The 17,232-nt window shown below is 39.9% G+C and overlaps 1 protein-coding gene across 2 annotated transcripts in view; it reads right to left on the minus strand.

The window, feature by feature from the left end:
• Window positions 1–17,232, minus strand: part of cntn4 (contactin 4) — a 163,324-nt gene that overhangs the window by 59,921 nt on the left and 86,171 nt on the right. For both annotated transcript variants that reach the window (XM_039796925.1, XM_039796924.1), the window contains exon 6: window positions 3,364–3,567. In XM_039796925.1, coding sequence (XP_039652859.1) covers window positions 3,364–3,567 — 204 coding nt within the window. The remainder of the gene's footprint in view (window positions 1–3,363; window positions 3,568–17,232) is intronic.

Consider the following 17,232-nt stretch of genomic DNA (forward strand, 5'->3'; position numbering starts at 1 on the left):
TGTAGTAAACCTAATAAAATGTTTGTCTTATGTCAGATTCTTAGGCTATAATTTGAATATTTTCAGATTTTTTTTTTTTTTTTTAACAAAATTAGCCTCTGGTCCCCAATGTTGTAAACTCCGCCCTATATTATTACAACATACCTACACAAGATCATTTAAAAGTTAAGTGGGGAAAATATGTGATTATAAGCACAATGTTTTGTGAGATTCTGCATTATTTCCTGTATAAGCAATATAAAAAACAAACTAGTGGTAAGCAGATATTTTCTGTGTGTGTCAAACAACATAACTCCTCTCGTGAAATATCCACAACTCAATAAATCATTTTTGAATGCTTGATAACACAGACTAGACTAGTAATAATACACCAGCATTTTTTTTTTTTTTTTTTTAGAAATGCCTACATTATTGCATAAACTGTTTATAAATGCTAAATTGGAGGATTAAAATAAAGCGTCACCACTAATACCTTTAGTCTAATAACAAGACCTAGAAAAGCTGTTTAATAAGAGGTGGTGCTCACTCTTGGTAGTTCTTTTGTTATTGCACCAGATCAGCTATAATTAATTGGACAAAAAAAAAAGAGACAAAACCCCACAGAAATATCATACAAGACATTTGTAATAAAAATAACATTGAGCTTCATTTCTTGTGCTGTATTGCATTAGATATGGTAAGTAACATTCTCCTAAGACAGAAGACTACAATTAGATTACTTGCTGGCAGTGACCTTTCCTCCGGAGTGCCTTGATAAGGCCAGCCTAAAGCATCAGATCCTCATGTTAAAGGACATGCTAAAATTAGCAGAGAAAGAGATAATTAACCTTTACATTTCATTTGTATTCTTTAAAACCACAAACCTACTTTCAGGTACCGACAAAGCAACATTGTTTATCACGACCAGGAGGAGCGGACCAAATATTCAGCACTGCTGTACAAAATCAACCATTTGATCCCAGCAGAGAATGGAGGAGTTGCAAAGCTTTAGTACTAGTAGAAAAGTGACAGAATATAGAAGGAAAACACCATCCAAAGACATGATGAAAGGGGCTAGAGGTGAGCCATGTGTGATTATCAACATAATACACACCGGGCTCTATCTTCCACCCGGCGCAGTGCAAAGCCCAATGCAAGTGTCTTTGCTAGTTTAAAGGTCCCATGACATGGTGCTCTTTGGATGCTTTTATATAGACATTAGTGGTCCCCTAATACTGTATCTGAAGTCTCTTTTATATAGACCTTAGTGGTCCCCTAATACTGTATCTGAAGTCTCTTTTATATAGACCTTAGTGGTCCCCTAATACTGTATCTGAAGTCTCTTTTATATAGATCTTAGTGGTCCCCTAATACTGTATCTGAAGTCTCTTTTATATAGACCTTAGTGGTCCCCTAATACTGTATCTGAAGTCTCTTTTATATAGACCTTAGTGGTCCCCTAATACTGTATCTTGAGACAGCAGGAAGTGATCGCACCATTTTGACCAACAAAAACCTGGTCTAAAGTCAATAGCGCAGCATTTCATTGTTATTTTAACAGCGAATTAGTAAAATGCGCCTAGGCTCGTGCACAGCGCGCGCACACTTGTTACACACACATACACACACACAGGGAAGCGCAGCAGCACATAAACATGCAAAAGATTACGGTGCAAATCCTCCATCATAATAGCAATGCGCCAAGGTTCAAACGCGCCTGGCTTTTAAAGGGAATGGGAGATGACACTCTGAATGGTTTGTTGCATGTTAAGCTCAAAACACACCTCTGATTAATGAAGACACTAAGTACAACCCTTTAGAACCAGGCGCCCGCGGCACGGACCCTTTTCTCCGCCGTCAAACTAGCAAAAGTGGATTTGGACACGCCCTAAACGCACCTGTGTCAGGCGCTTAGATCGTTAAAATAGGGCCCGGAGACTAATAGGGGAATGTCTTTGTGGAGTGTGGTATTTTTCGTAATTCCATGTCTTATTGTATGCTGATTCATATACATCAAAAACGTTGTATATGCACATGAAATATTACAAATTCATATTTTTGGAGAAATGAACTCAAACTGAACAGCCTGTTCTCGTGAACCATTCGTTCTACAAGCTACGAAAAGTTAAGCATTGTAATTGGGAATTCCACGTTGTTTTTTGTACTCCCTGCATTGGCGGCAGCTGTATAAGAACACGGCTGGCCATGCAGGAGGTGTCAGGGTGGATGGGTGGGCATTAACACGGGTGTCGGGGAAAACTACAGCTTTTCACCCAGGAAATGTGTGTTCTTTAGGAGTGTTTTAATCTTTTTCCTAATCTTAACTAGTCGTTTTGGTACCTAATCTTAACTTTTGTCGCTGCAAAACTATCATATTTTGTGGTGCTCTGTACCCTGCTCAATGTCACCTATTTTCGGTAACTGAACCACCAACTACCGATTTTACAACAGAGGTCTGTAGTCGGCGTCACGAAGCTCTGTAGCGGCTTAAACAGCTAGCAACTGACGCTCGGCGTCATGGCGCTCGTAGCCAGCCGGCGTCACGTTACCACCCGGCATCACATGACCAGCCGGCGTCATGGACCACCCGGCGGTCTCCTAATTTCGCAGGATATCATACATTTTGGTGTGCATACATTTTCGTATGATATCATACGTTCATGAGAATGCGTTGAACTGAAAACTTCATAGGCAACATTGGAGTAAACATTACTTCATACCTCCAGAGGGTTAAACTATAGTCCAGTAACAGTACTGAGTATTTGAACTGACTATATCAAATGCAGTAGAGGGATTGGTATCACAAATCTCCCTGTAACCAAATGTGGAGGGGTGGCTGTGGCTCAGGAGGTGGAGCAGTCATCCACTAATCACAAGGGTTGGTGGGTCGATCCCTGCAGTCTTCATGTCGAAGTGTCCTTGGGCAAGATACTGAACCCCAAATTTCCCCCGATTTGCATTTGAATGTTTATCGCTCCTAGTGGCACCTTGCATAGTAACTTCTGCCACCATTGTGTATAAATGTGTGTTGTGAAGTGCTTTAAGTGGTAAAAGTCCTCTATAAATGCAGTCCTAATGGAGTATTGGCTGTGTGCAAATACAGATTAAATATATACGGTAACATCCCCATTTGGAAAAGGGAAATCATCTGGAAAAACATGGATTTAATTAGGCAAACTCAGTACAATTAAGAGGCAACATTTGCATTGAAATTAACGTCCCAATGACAGGATACTGTAATTAGCAGATCCTACGGAAAAACAGTGTGATATGCAGCCCAATTAACCAGAACGCACTTCTAGCCAGCACTCTTATGTGCTGTGCTTGTTAATGTTTTCATTTTAGTAGGTTAATGCAGTTAGCGTGTTCAAAACCAGGGCTCACCATCACTGCGGAGCACTAGCGGAGTGGGTGGACCCTGGACTCGGGTCTTTGTGACAGTGTTGGTCACCACACAGGTGTAGTTGCCAACATCTGAGGGCTCCACTTTGGCTATGTACAGATTCCCGGTCTCCTGTGAGATGAATCGGCGAGTATCCTGCTTCACAAATGTCGGGTACTCGTTAAAGATCCAGGAAAATACGAGATCTGTGGATAAAGAAGAAAAGAGAAATATCACTTTAAATAAGACTTGGAGACGGACATGTGAAACAGGGTCGAGGGAACTGAGATATTTTGCTTGTGGCAGTGTTGGAGAATGATACATTTTAGACTTAAAAAAATATATATATATCAGAAAGGCAGTGTGACCTCCTGAGGGTGGCTAGACATGGTGACGGAAATTGATGACGGGATCAGTGAGAGGTTGTAAACAAATGTAATTATCTGGAGTCTCTTCAAATGACCATTTTTCATGTGGATGAAGTCTGCATACTCAACTAGGGATTTGAGAGACTCTGGGGTATGTGTTGTCTTGATTAATTACAGTTTCCCAGATAGCCAACTACAATATACAACAGAGATGGTTTTTAAAGCAAAGACCACAACGACAAAAAACATGTCAACACTTTACAATAAGGTACATACAGTCATTTATATGACTATCTACACATGGAGCTGAGCGCTAGTTCTTTCAGGATGACTTCCTAAACATAATCACTCCTCACTCCACTGAATGGATCAGCTGTAGAGGTGTCCATTTTAGTCTTAACCAATCAGAAGCGGCCATGAAATTCACGAGCCAATCACTGCACAACTTCCCTGTTTTAAACCTGTCTCTCTTTCTGCTGCTCAGTTGTCATTTCAGGATACGAGCACCACCCTCCTCCTCCCCTGCTCCTCCGGTCTTCGCCCCTCACGGTTCCTGGGTCCTCTTCCGGCAGGCCTCTCTGGCTCCTCACGCCACCATCAGTGTCTAGACTCCATCGGGGGGTTCATACTTCGGCCCTACCCCTTTTTAAAAGTTTCTCAGAATTTTTAAATGATGGTGGAGTCTAATCTCCAAAGACTGTACTGTACATTTCACGCACATGTACAATAAATCATCACATATCAGAAATGAAGTCTCCTGATTGAAATACTATCATCATATTATTAGCTAACACAGGCACACTATATGCTCGCCAGCTAACGGGTAAACGGATATAGCGTTTTAATGTGGTTAACGGCCAGCTGTAACTAGTTACTTCCATCACTCAGATGACATAATGTCATTTTTGTTTTCTCCAAACTTTACAAATTTGACCGGAGTTGTACAGACAAGCTGAGGGGTGTAAACACTTTTGCAAGGCACTGTATCCGTGTCACATTCTCATTAGGGGCTGAGCCCCCCTAAAGGTCTGATCCTAGAATCGCCCCTGCTTGTTACTAACAGGAAGTGGGGCATCATGTTGGCAAGTACCTGTAAAAATCAATAAAAACAATGTTGGAGTTTAAATGTCAACCTTTTCCCGGTGTCACATCATTGTGTTGGAGTATTTCCAAATGAACCAAACACACATTTTGATCTTGTGAGAGCCATGTAGAAAATGTCTTTCTATCTATTGGACATAATGAGATGCTTTTAAGAAAGACAACAAATGGTAAAAATCAAGGGCCAATTATTGAGAACGTAATAAATAATAAATGAATAATGATAGTTAATATTTAATGACTAACTGTTACAGCAGATTAAATGAAGTAATTATGGGACTCCGATAACCTGGTCAATAATCCAATTTAGTATGAACAAGTGTACAAATGAAACAAATGCTCAGCAAAATATGAACAGTGCAGGTTTTTAAGAGCACAGTGTAATTGATATAAAAGGCATAAAACCCACTTTATATCACTCCATCAATGTCACACTCACTGATACTGGTATCATAATTCAACCATAGACATCATCTCTATCATGCATGATCTCACAGCGATATAAGAAATGTGATGTATAAATAATTGCACAGCAACAATGGCATCTTGAAAAATAGATCTAACCTTATTTTACAATCTGGTGTCCTGCAATTTCAAGAAAAAGGCAGCAAGAGAAAGACTATTGTCCCGTAATATTTTTCATAATTAATGCCTCGATTTATCTTTTAGTAGTTGTGTTGAATTAATTGGATATAGTAAATCAGGTAGGTTATGGTTAGGCATGGGTTAGGTTCGTTCATATGAGATCTTCTACTGGATGAGTTATTTACTGTCAACTAATCAAACCTGAACGTTGTGATGTAATCTGCTGCTCTGGAGTTTTGCAGCCAGCCTAAATAACACGCATATGCTATTTTCCTGCTGAGCTTAATCAAACTGTCTGTTAGTGGACTAGCAATTAAGCAAAACAGTCTTGGAGGAACCCTTCGCCTCACCTAGCTGCTTGCCAATTTATCACAGCAGGAGCCCATACTCCTGCTAGCTGAAAGGAGCAGGTACAGTACTCTACGGGAAGCAACGGAGGCAGCCGATCAGCCTCATTTGTGGCTTGGGCTTAAGGATTGGGCTGCTGTGCTTGCGGAGCTGAACACAGAGTGATGGCATAGCAGAGGTCCATGGGGACAAGGGACACTTCAAGGCAGGATAAGGCATGTTGTTTGTGTTTGTTTCCTCTCCAGTGCTTTTGGTCTATGGCTGCACCTGCTCTCATTCTATGTTTAAAACCCAAATGACTACATGGCACAACATGAGCTGCAGTATGCCACAGAGAGTGCGAACATAATGAGATGTCCCACACAGCTGGCCAAACCTTCACAAAATCATCCAGGGCATTGATTTTATGGGTTACACAATGCTCCCTGGCATAAAAACAGGACATCTCCAAGACAAAATGTAGAAGAAATCCAGCTGCCCTGGAAGACAGTATTACAATCACTGCCATGGCAACAAGAAATCAGACTTATTTTATGATGACAGCAGCAGACTTTAAGACTATAGTCTGATGTTGCAAAGGTCTTTTCAAATATGCAATGAAATATGCAATGATCTTAATGTTGATGCACTATTTGTAAAACACAACTTTAATAGCCGACTACAAGTCTGGCTTCTTTTTGGTCTGTCCAAAAAAATTGGTTGCTATTTCCAAAACATGATCCATTGTAGAGAGGTTTGCAGAAGTCCCCGAAGAGTTCTTTGTGGTTTCCCTCTAGGTTAAAGATCACTTTGCAAAGGTCACAATGAATAAAGCTGCTTCACTCACAAAAGGAGACCGAGGAGCAGCTTCAAAGGACAGACCTCACTGAATATTCAAAGACTGAACAAGCCGTGCAAGTCAAACATGCCCGTCTCCTTACACAGTTAAGATCACGGTCAGGCTGATTTGGGATAATGTAAAGCTAGAGCACGAAGACAAAGATGATGGGCAGTAATCTCAAAGTACGTCTATTGTCCTTTATGACAGCCCAGTAAGGAAAAGACTCAATTTGGGGCCCCTGTGGATGGACGCACATACAGTTATGTGTGTATACTCTGAGTTGAAATGTTACTCTGCAGTGTGAGCAGGTAGTTTCATGAATTTAAATTAAATCAATACATTTTGAATTAAAATATTATATATATTTATCCATTAACATGTATTTAGTAGAGGCTAATCCAACAATGGGCAAAGAGGTATAGCCTGGGTGGAGCTGAGGTAGGCTGAATTAAGCCTGGTTGCTGAGACACTTGTGATGGTACACACCTCTCACTAAAAGCAGCCACGCCCTTAATTGTGCATAACTTTAAGCCTTATTATTTAAACTGGTGATTTATTTATTTTTTAAATCTCCCCCAGTACAGTTGTCATGAAGGGGGGAATTAGCTATAGCTATAGAGCCCAAAACCGTTGTTTTGTACAAATTGGAAATTTTAACATTGCGGTCTATGGGGATTGACTCAGTTTTGGAGCCAGCTCAAGTGGCCATTCGAGGAACTGCAGTTTTTGGCACTTCTGCGTTGGCTTCATTTTTTCAGAACCGTGGGTAGCCGCTTGGTAAATACCTACATCTTTGAAAACTTTGCACCCACAGTTTGTAACATAGGTTTTATGTTAAAAAAAATATCCCAAACCAAGCCAGATGAATCCTGATCCCATCATCTGGGCTATTTTTTACACTCTTTACAAAGTTCCTCCAGAGTCGCAGAGGACGTTATGTGACTGTTTTACAGGCTGAGTAGTGCTCTCCATAACACTTCGATTTCAGTATGTACTTATTTTTTCTCGTATCTAATTATCACTGTGTACATGTGTCCATTACCTCACTGTTGCCATATATACGTTATTGTTATGGCCTCCATTTAAACAGTACAGTGAAACAAATAAATCTGATGGCTTCATCTAATAAAGACATCCATTAGAGAGTGTATGCAGGACGAACGATGCCATTCAAAGCTTCAGTTCAAATTGAGCGTGTATATTTCAGTCTAATTTGTTGTTGAGGTTTCTCCAGCTTCGTTAATATGGCATCATCGAAGTGAACAATGAAAAGCTGAGCATGTGCACTGCATCTTCCGCTAACAGCTGATTTGAGGTAGATAAACAAAATGTATCAGATGACAACTGAACAAAGTCACTGTAAAGTGGAGCAGTTGTGGTAAATGATTGCAACTGGTTCAGCTGGCAGGCCTCATGTATCTGTTACAGTTAGTGACGTCAGCCAGCGGTTGAAACCAGCCATGTCTTTCTTTTTTTTTCTTGTAATGTGATTAATTCCTAGACAGTACAGGCCCTGGCCTGTTTCTCCTCCTCCTGCCGCAGCCCCAGAGAAAAGCCAGCCACTGGCACTGCCCTACTGCTAAAAGCAATACATATTTGGGCACATGCTATACCTATGAAGAACAATAACAAATAATTGTTTTGTCAAACAAACAGAGCAACCATCTGTCAATACAAAAGGACGTGCAGTTTAACGGTTACATCAGGATGCTTTGGCATCATACAGTAACATATTAGTGGCATCAACAGCATCATCATTTGAGATTAATAATACATGTAAGACCACACTGTGACAACAATATGCATTTTTAATCACCCAATTACAAAGCAGTGGGAGGTTTACATGCTGCGAAATGCCCAAATTTACAACAAACAGTTCACACTTGTCCTTTCCAAGGCTGAATAATTCTCTGATTACAGGCGCCAGTAGCGTGGTATTACATTCATGAGTGGGATGGGTTGCTGGGTCGTGTCAAACAGGGTAAAATACGCTGATCTGGTAGAACATGAACTACTTATTTTCTAAAATCCTCCAAGAAAGGAGTGCAGCATTAGAGTGAGCCATAGAGAGGCCAAACAACATGGTCACAGACTCCACATAAGGAAAGTCCCAAAGTCAACTGAGAAAACAAACTCACAATTTGGTCCTATTAGACTCTACACATTCACTGAGAGCATCTTTGAAAGGCTGCCGTCTTCGCACAGAGACAGACAAACAGAAAAAGAAACTCCAAAAACGCCTCCTCAGTTGAACAACTGTCATCCTGCATTGTGTTACTGAGTGCAGTACTACCATATTTGCTCCGGGCTCCAAGAATCCTCTGTTCCACTGTTTCCTTTACAGGAACAGACAGGATGCACATGCTCTCTGTTCTCAAAGCCTCGGGTGGGAGCAAAAACAGGGACAACATAGGCACACACACACACCACACACACACACACACACACACACACACACACACACACACACACACACACACACACACACACACACACACACACACACACACACACACACACACACACACACACTCTAGAAAAAAAAAAAAGATCTACTTTTAGTGGAGATGCACACAAGTGATTTGAGTCTTGAGTGCCTCTTAAAGGTATTTCCCCATTAGAAAATAGAGGTCAGCAGCATTAGGTCCATGACTAAACACAGTAACCGTGTAGTACAAAGAGCGCGGCTCGGTCACACTGACAGCCCATTAATGTGGTTGGCTTTGAAAAAGACAGAAACTGACAGGCGCTCAGCTACTCTTGCTGCCTATGATCCACAGTGAGAGACTGGAGAGGAACTGGACTGCAAATTTGGGAGAAACACACATTTTGGAGGTGTCATAGTTACTAAGAAAATACCACTTGTATTGTAACCGGGTTGAGCTAATCCATTCCCCTTCCTTGGACTCTGCAGCTAGTGATTACCATATATTGCTGGCATGCTCTGACATTGGCCTGTCAGTTGGATAGTGAGTGCGTGAATGCCGCGTGGAGGCAGCATCCCGCTCTGCCTTTGTGCTCGGATCTGGACTGGCAGGGTGTGTCATGCCTGATCTGTACTCAGGCTCTTCTTCCTGTCTCTGCACTGCTGACTGAAAGAGCAGGTAGGATCACTGACGATGTTGGTCACATCAGAAGACATACATTAGAAACCACCAACCAACTCTTGCTACATTTAGGGATGAGTATCATTCAAAAAAATGTCCTACCGGTACCGATACCAATACCGTTACCTTGATACCGGCTCCTAAACAATACTTTTTTCGATCCCAATTTCATAAAACTAAAAGAAATTACAACATTAAACATTACGGCACAAATCTTTTTATAAATTTTTCATCTCCTACTACGTGAGCGCTTGAATATCACGTAGAGTTTTCCCTGCGTGTCTCTACGACGTGTTACGTTAGAGAGCCAATCACAAACATTATTAGGTCTTAGTAGAAGCATGCTTCATGCTTATTGGCTCACTGACGCTGATGAGATGTACTCCTTAGGTATTGAAACCGGGTGTTGAATGACGAGGCATTTTTCGATACCCAATACTTTATAGGCAAATCGGTCGGTGCCTAAAAAGTATTGAATTCGGTACCCAGCCCTAGCTACATTGACCGATAAGTGTTTTGGAGGCCAATACCTCTTCTATTTTTAGATTCAAGTTACTGATCACTTTGCCTTAACAGTTGATGGATGTGATCAGACAGTTTATGCAAATTATAATGTTTTGTTTTGTGTGTAGAATTAAAAAATGTCTGACCCACTTCTAACCTCCTAGACATACAGACATACTGTATAGACAGACTCCACCAATTGTTGTCTGGAGTGTCTCATTTTTCTATAAAACAACAAACAAAAATGTATGTCATCAATATACACTGAAAAAAATGTTACCTTGACTTAACAACAACAATGGAGGTAATAATTCCCACTAAATGTTTTTTTTGTGGAATCAACGAAAGTCCTTTGCCAAATTAGTTGAATCAAAATAAGACCTATCTTAAATCTTAGACTATGAGAATAAATACAATCATTTTAGACTTTAGAATTACACACTATACATTTAATGGGCATTTGTATACTTTTAGATGTTAAAATCCTAACAAAATTCTACACCTGTATTAAAGACCTTATAATGGTTATTTAAGGTATTGTATGGGCAGGTTTGTGAAGTAAGTCATATGTGTACTCTAAACTTACAATTGACTGTTTAGGGGATTGGTGGATGGGTCTTGGGGGTACAAAAGGAACATTTGTTTTAGAAATTCCACATTTCCTCGAGTGTAGGTCACTGTTTTGCTATTCTTGGCCATTGCTGAATAAATAAAGGATAAAACCTGTAGTTGCATACGTGACTCTGTGCATGTACGTGTGATGCCTAGAATGTGAGTGCCAGTGAGTAGCAGAAAAGGTGTGACACGTGCCCTATGTTTTGGATTTTTAAAGTATAACTGAATGTGTGCATGACCTGGTTTTCTTATTCTCACATATCTATTCTCATTTATTCATCTTGGGCTTTGTCATCCTCACATTGACATGTAATATTGTAAGTGTGGTACTGTAGGTGATGCTGTAAAGCAAGGATATATTTGAGATACATCATGACGTCTTCATTGTCATGTTGATGATGTAATATGATTTCAATGAAATACTTCAAATTAACACTCTGAATCTTGAGGATAAAAAAGAGGAGCATATTGAAATCTATAGTCTTATGAAAAAATTGCCTTGTATGTAAAAATGGAATCACTGATGATCAAAGAAACAAGTAAAAGTTAATTACTTTAACGTTTAATGTCTGGTGGCAAATGTAACTTACTTCAAGACAGAATAGAAAGAATACAACAGAGAGACATGCCTCTGAGAAATCTAAATGTTATGACTATAACTTCAGTTCCCTTAAGAACAGGAACGAGATTGCAACATACAGTTTGATGCCGCTTTAGCACAGGCTCTGGCTTGCATCATTCTTTCAACAGGTAAGACTGAGCACACTGGGAAGAATGGGACAACATCAATCCTCAATGGTCCTGCACTCATGAGACAGCCGGTTACAGTGATACAGCTAATGTTCTGCTGCAGGTCAAGCCAATAACCTTATATTACCAAGAGGGAAAATATACTTTTACTAAGAGCCACAATAAACATATCCAATGCCATTATGTTTTTAGAGAGAGTAATCCTCCAATTTAGGATTTAGGATCAAAATCCCTGCATCAAAACCAGATATATTGTCTTCTTTATACAACATATTCTTTATCCTTGCCAAAACCTGGTACCCACATTACTCAAAATGCAACTCAACCACAGACAAAATTTTTTGATTTTGGTCCAAAATCCGAGTGCTTTATGCTAGTAGCGGCTGATGTAGCCTCGGAAACTAGCCTCGAGCATTCAGAAACGCCTCCAATTAACCATATATAGTAACAACACATCCCTTTATCAACCACACAAATGTTTTTTTTCCTTCACGGCAATAATGCCAAAGAGAGCAAAGAAGAGGAACTTCTCAAACACAGAAATGGAGCCACTGGTAGATGAGGTTGAATCCAACCAACAAATATTGTTTGGTTCAAACAAATGAAAATATGCTGCATGGGAGAAGGTCAACAATGCGGTTAATTCCACTGGGTCTGAGGATAGAACTCTCCCAGAAAAGAAAAAGACATTGTTTGAATTTAAAGTATTGGCCAAAAAAATGTGTTACACCAGAGCCAATTGTCTGCCAAGTCTTCCAAAAACACAAGATAAGCCATTGCTTAACATTTGTCACAGCTGTCTTTTATAGGGTTTGACACCAATTATGCAACTTGTCTGTTTAAACCTAGACAAATGACTAATTGAGTGTTTTCTAATTAAAGGAAACAGGACATTTGTCGATTGCTTAATGCGTACTGTGGCACTCTTATATGATTCTTATTTGTAGTATCACTATTGTACCTAGATTCTGTTCGTAAGCATGGACAGAGCCTTGCTTATATTTACACACATTTCTAAGTGAAAGTACACGTTGGTAAATTCCACACTTTGTGTGGCAGTGTTCTTATGCATTGCATACACACATGATAAATGAGGCCCCAGAGGATATCCAGCATCCACAATTTAAGTAAACCTACTTGGTTCAGTGCAAAGCTCACACAGTCTGAGAGTATAGGGAACAATGCCACTAATTGAGCTGAACTCTTTGCACCAGTAGATGCAGCCATATAGCTTTACAGGCTAGCCAGCAATAAGGTGTTACGGATTCAACTTTAAATTGTGGTCCAGTGCTCTGCTAAGCAAGCTAGGTGCTGTGGACGTAGCTGTCATGTTTTTCGACAATTGTTATTTTCCCCCTTTGCACAGCAGGTGACAGCGCATTTCTTCTGGGATGAAAATCCCCACGGGCACTGAGGGATTTGTGTTTACGCAGCGGCAATAGGGAGCCTGAGGACATGACGTGTGACTGCAGCCCAGCAGAGAGGATGGAGGTGCTTACACAATGTTGACCCGTAAAAAAAAAAAAAAATGAAACAGAAACGTCTCAATTTTGTTCTTTACACGTACTGTACACTGCGCTCCACAACCTTTGCTGTCCCTTTCCTTTGGACTGTCACACCCTGCACACATACACATACAAATGCAACAATAACGACAGCTATGTGTACTGTAAACTTTAAGGAGCTTAAAGAGAGATTTAGAAAGCATGTCACTCAGACATGTCTTCTGGGAAATGTGCGCGCGGTGCACTCAGACTCATCGGTGATCTTTTCATACGTGATTAGAAACTCCAATCAAGTTAGAGTGTCACTGCCTGAAAACACACTATCCTATTTCATGCTGCTGTCATGTTGGCTGCTTGTCACTGACATTTCTCTGTAAGGTAACTGAGCAACATTACGTCAAAACTGTAAGGGTTTGGAGAAAAGGCTCTGTGACTTCGGCATGGCAGTGTGTGACAGTGACATGTGATATAATTCCAGAGAGCTAAAGTCCCCAGACAGATGAAGAGGGAGAAATATGACTGGATGTGGGATTGTGAAAGGAGATTACTTATGGAGATTGTGAAATGTGTCGTCTGCTAATCAGATTAAGAGCAAAATAATCCCCGATGAAAAAAAAAAAAAAAAAAGAGAAACTAAACTAAATGTGAGTAATACAGTACAGTATTACCAACAAATACCACTGGAGTAAACAAGTCCTTCCTCATAGTGTATGGAGAGGTTTGTGATGTTACCTTCGTCTCACAGTGACCTCACAAGGATCTCTTACATTTTGTATTTGACATTAAAAGTCACATTTGCAGGAAATTGAAGTGGTTTGAATACTAGAATACACAAATCAATGTTGCCTCGTTCTCTTTTTTAAAAATGATGATTGATTTTGTGTTTGTTTTTATTTCCACATTATGTTTAAGAATTAGAAAAGGGTAGATAACAACAAAACAAATTCACATTTTTTACACAATGAACTCTCAGAATAACTGACTTTTATCGTGAACTTGATAAACTTGAGCACTCAAAGGCACCAACAGTACCAATATTAAGATTTGCACCACTTCTGTTAAATATGCCTATTTAATAATCCAATACTTTTAAAATAAATGTTTACGTGACTATTCTGACCATTTTCCAGGAAACAACTGAATAAAAGCCATGCTGGTCAGACCAGAAAGTGGCACAGCCATCTTCACAAATATCAGTGCAAGAAGCTTGGTGACTTAGGTACTTCTCGCAGGGCTAGCTGGCAAACTATTGCTAGCTGTTGAGCAGAAATGGTGCATGGGTAGTGCCAACTGTACAACCGCACAGGGCCTCGCGCCTCTGGGGGCCTCGCGCCTGCCTGGTTTGAAATTATGCAGTTTTCTTTTCACTTTTACATAAAATATTTTTTTAATTCATGTTCTTGACTCGATGCGATCTAAAATGAAATTCAGTTTTGTCAAAAAATCTAAAATATATTTTTTTCATTTATGATGTTACGCAGTTACCATGGTTATGTTAGTGTGCCCTGCGAGAGTGCAAGCTACGAAGATGGAGACGGGAGAAACAATGTCAGCTACACGAGAGCGCTACCGATTTCGCAAACACTGTACTACAAAGACTTTATTGCTAAGTTGCTAAGTTGTCATTCACAACTCCTCTCCAAGATATTAAGATTAGCTACTTATGTTTATACAGAGGAGGTTACATAATAGATGCAGCAACACAAGCTAATCAGTATATGATATCTTCATCTGTGTTGGACTCTTTGGCTCTCCATTCCTTAAAGGTGTCTCAGTGAGTATGAAAATGATGTGGATCATATGCTATGGTATTTGAAGTCACCAAATCTAAACTCAGTTCAACACCTCACCCCCGCTTGAGCCCCCCTAAAAAGGGTCTAAAATCACCACTGCCCACCATAAAGTAAGAGTGAGATGTGTTGGTTTTTCCTTTAATGTATGGTTTGGTAAATAATTTGTATAATGTCTTTATTTGTTAATGTATACTGTGGTTACAGCACAGTGACACACATAGCCTCAAGATACTCATGCACTCGAACACTGAACACACTCATGCACGAGTAGTTATGTAGCAGATGTGTGCTATATCCTTCTAGCGGCACACCATCCACACTCGTCTCCCACTTCGTCTTTCTTCTATCCTAACACGTCCTTCTGCATGCACGAGTCCACGCTGCATACAGTGGGCAGGACAGCTGTCTGCCATGTATAATGTGTCCTTTGAGAGCCCCCTGTGGCAGGTGGAGACCCTCCAGAGCCTTGGGCCTACACCGAGGGTCCCACCGCTATGGGAAGGGATGTAAACATATGGTGCTTAATAAGGATTTGCAGAGGTTTTCCTCGAAGTGCCACCCACATGTAGAATTTAATTAAAATGAAATGAGGTCCTCCAGAGGTAGGTAAGGGGGCCTGGCAGTCATTATTGTCTTGTTATTGGCTGTCAGGCTGCTGATGCCACACTGAGATACATATCCTCCATGTCAGAGGAAAGTTGTGAAATGTGATTGCAGATGCATGAACATATGATTTTCCTCCTACAAGCACTGAATATATATCACCATCTTTTTCAGGTTTTATGTTCTCATCTATAGTTAGGTATTCAGGGTTTGGGGCAGGGTTGCTGTGCTTTATTATGCCTGCTCAAAGCAACCTGATGCAACATAAAACATGACATTCTCTCTATTCAGAAGCAGGGAAAATGGCTCATGAATAGGACCTTATAATGATCGTCACCAATATCAGGACCGTGTCATTTACAGAAAAAAACTTACCAACACAATCTTTCAAATTTATTTTTGATCAATTGTAAATTGTCAGGAAATGAAAGCCTTCTCCCCAGCTCAAATAGGCCCCAACATTCAAGAAGAATACATTCCATGAAAATAAAAATGTATTCCATTATCACCATCTATTTTCATCCCCTGTTGGGCTTCTTGTAGATGTTTATATTTCCTCACATCCTGGTGCATTCTCTCATATCATGGTGTTGTAGCTGGCCCATTCCTCATTAGTCATCTTGTTTCAGTGAATTTATGTGAAAACACACACCATTGCCTTCCTTTTGACAGGCCAAACAGATTTGCAATAAACTAATAAAACAACTCAGATTGATGACTGAGCTGCTTCCCGAATCCTTGCCTCTAGTAAAGCCTGAAATAACCTTTTTACTGAGGCACCACAGTAGCCTGTAACTACTATCCAATGTTTCAAATTGCTTTTGATAATAAAAGCTGTGGAGTTCATCATACGTGTGTGTGTGTGTGTGTGTGTGTGTGTGTGTGTGTGTGTGTGTGTGTGTGTGTGTGTGTGTGAGTGTGTGGGTGTGTGTGAGGTAATGAAGAAACGGTCTTGTCATAATTAAAATATAACTACAAAAATCAAGTGTTTACAAAAGACAAAAGGAGCATCTGCATGATGCTCCTGACATTTCTGAAATTTGCCACTAAAAACAAAGGAATAAATACAAACAGATAAATCATCTTTCAAATTTCAAACAAACGCTACATGCAGATGAAACAAATATGATCAGGTAGGTTGACTAATCACCAGTGATATGATAGCAACATCTACTTACAGGCTGTCAATGTGCTAACTGATTTGCTGACAGAACTTTCTGGGCAAACGAATATCCTAACCTAAATTTCAAGGCAATCACTTTGAGGAAGAAAAAAAAAAAAAAAAAAAAAAAAAAAAAAAAAACTTTAAAAAAAAAGGAAGATTTTAGTTTGTAGAACGATATCAGAAACAAAAATATTTTTTTACTCTCGGGGTGTGTGGGGGGTATGGTGAGTAAATGGATAAATGTAACTGGAGCTGAATATGTTGTTGTTGTGTGCTGATATACAGTATATAACAGTATTTTTTATGGTGATTTTGGTGAAGGTTGCTCTGCATGCCAGATTCTTATTAAAGGAAACATGCTTAAACATATTTCAAAGCAACATTTTAACCATTTCATGTCAGTGCTTTGGGGCAAGATGAGCCTGTGTAAATTGAAGACACATCAAAACACTGTTTACTGCACCTGCTTAATGCAAGTAGGACAACAACCAAGTGACTAGTTAGTTTATCCAGCTGAATGACGGTGATAGTTGCTTCTATTACAGCTGAGAGATGTAACTCACTAAAATGGACTTCTAATTGACAACTTGTATTAGCTCTCTATAGT

This window comes from Perca fluviatilis, chromosome 4, assembly GCF_010015445.1.
Source record: "Perca fluviatilis chromosome 4, GENO_Pfluv_1.0, whole genome shotgun sequence".
Lineage (NCBI taxonomy): Eukaryota > Metazoa > Chordata > Actinopteri > Perciformes > Percidae > Perca > Perca fluviatilis.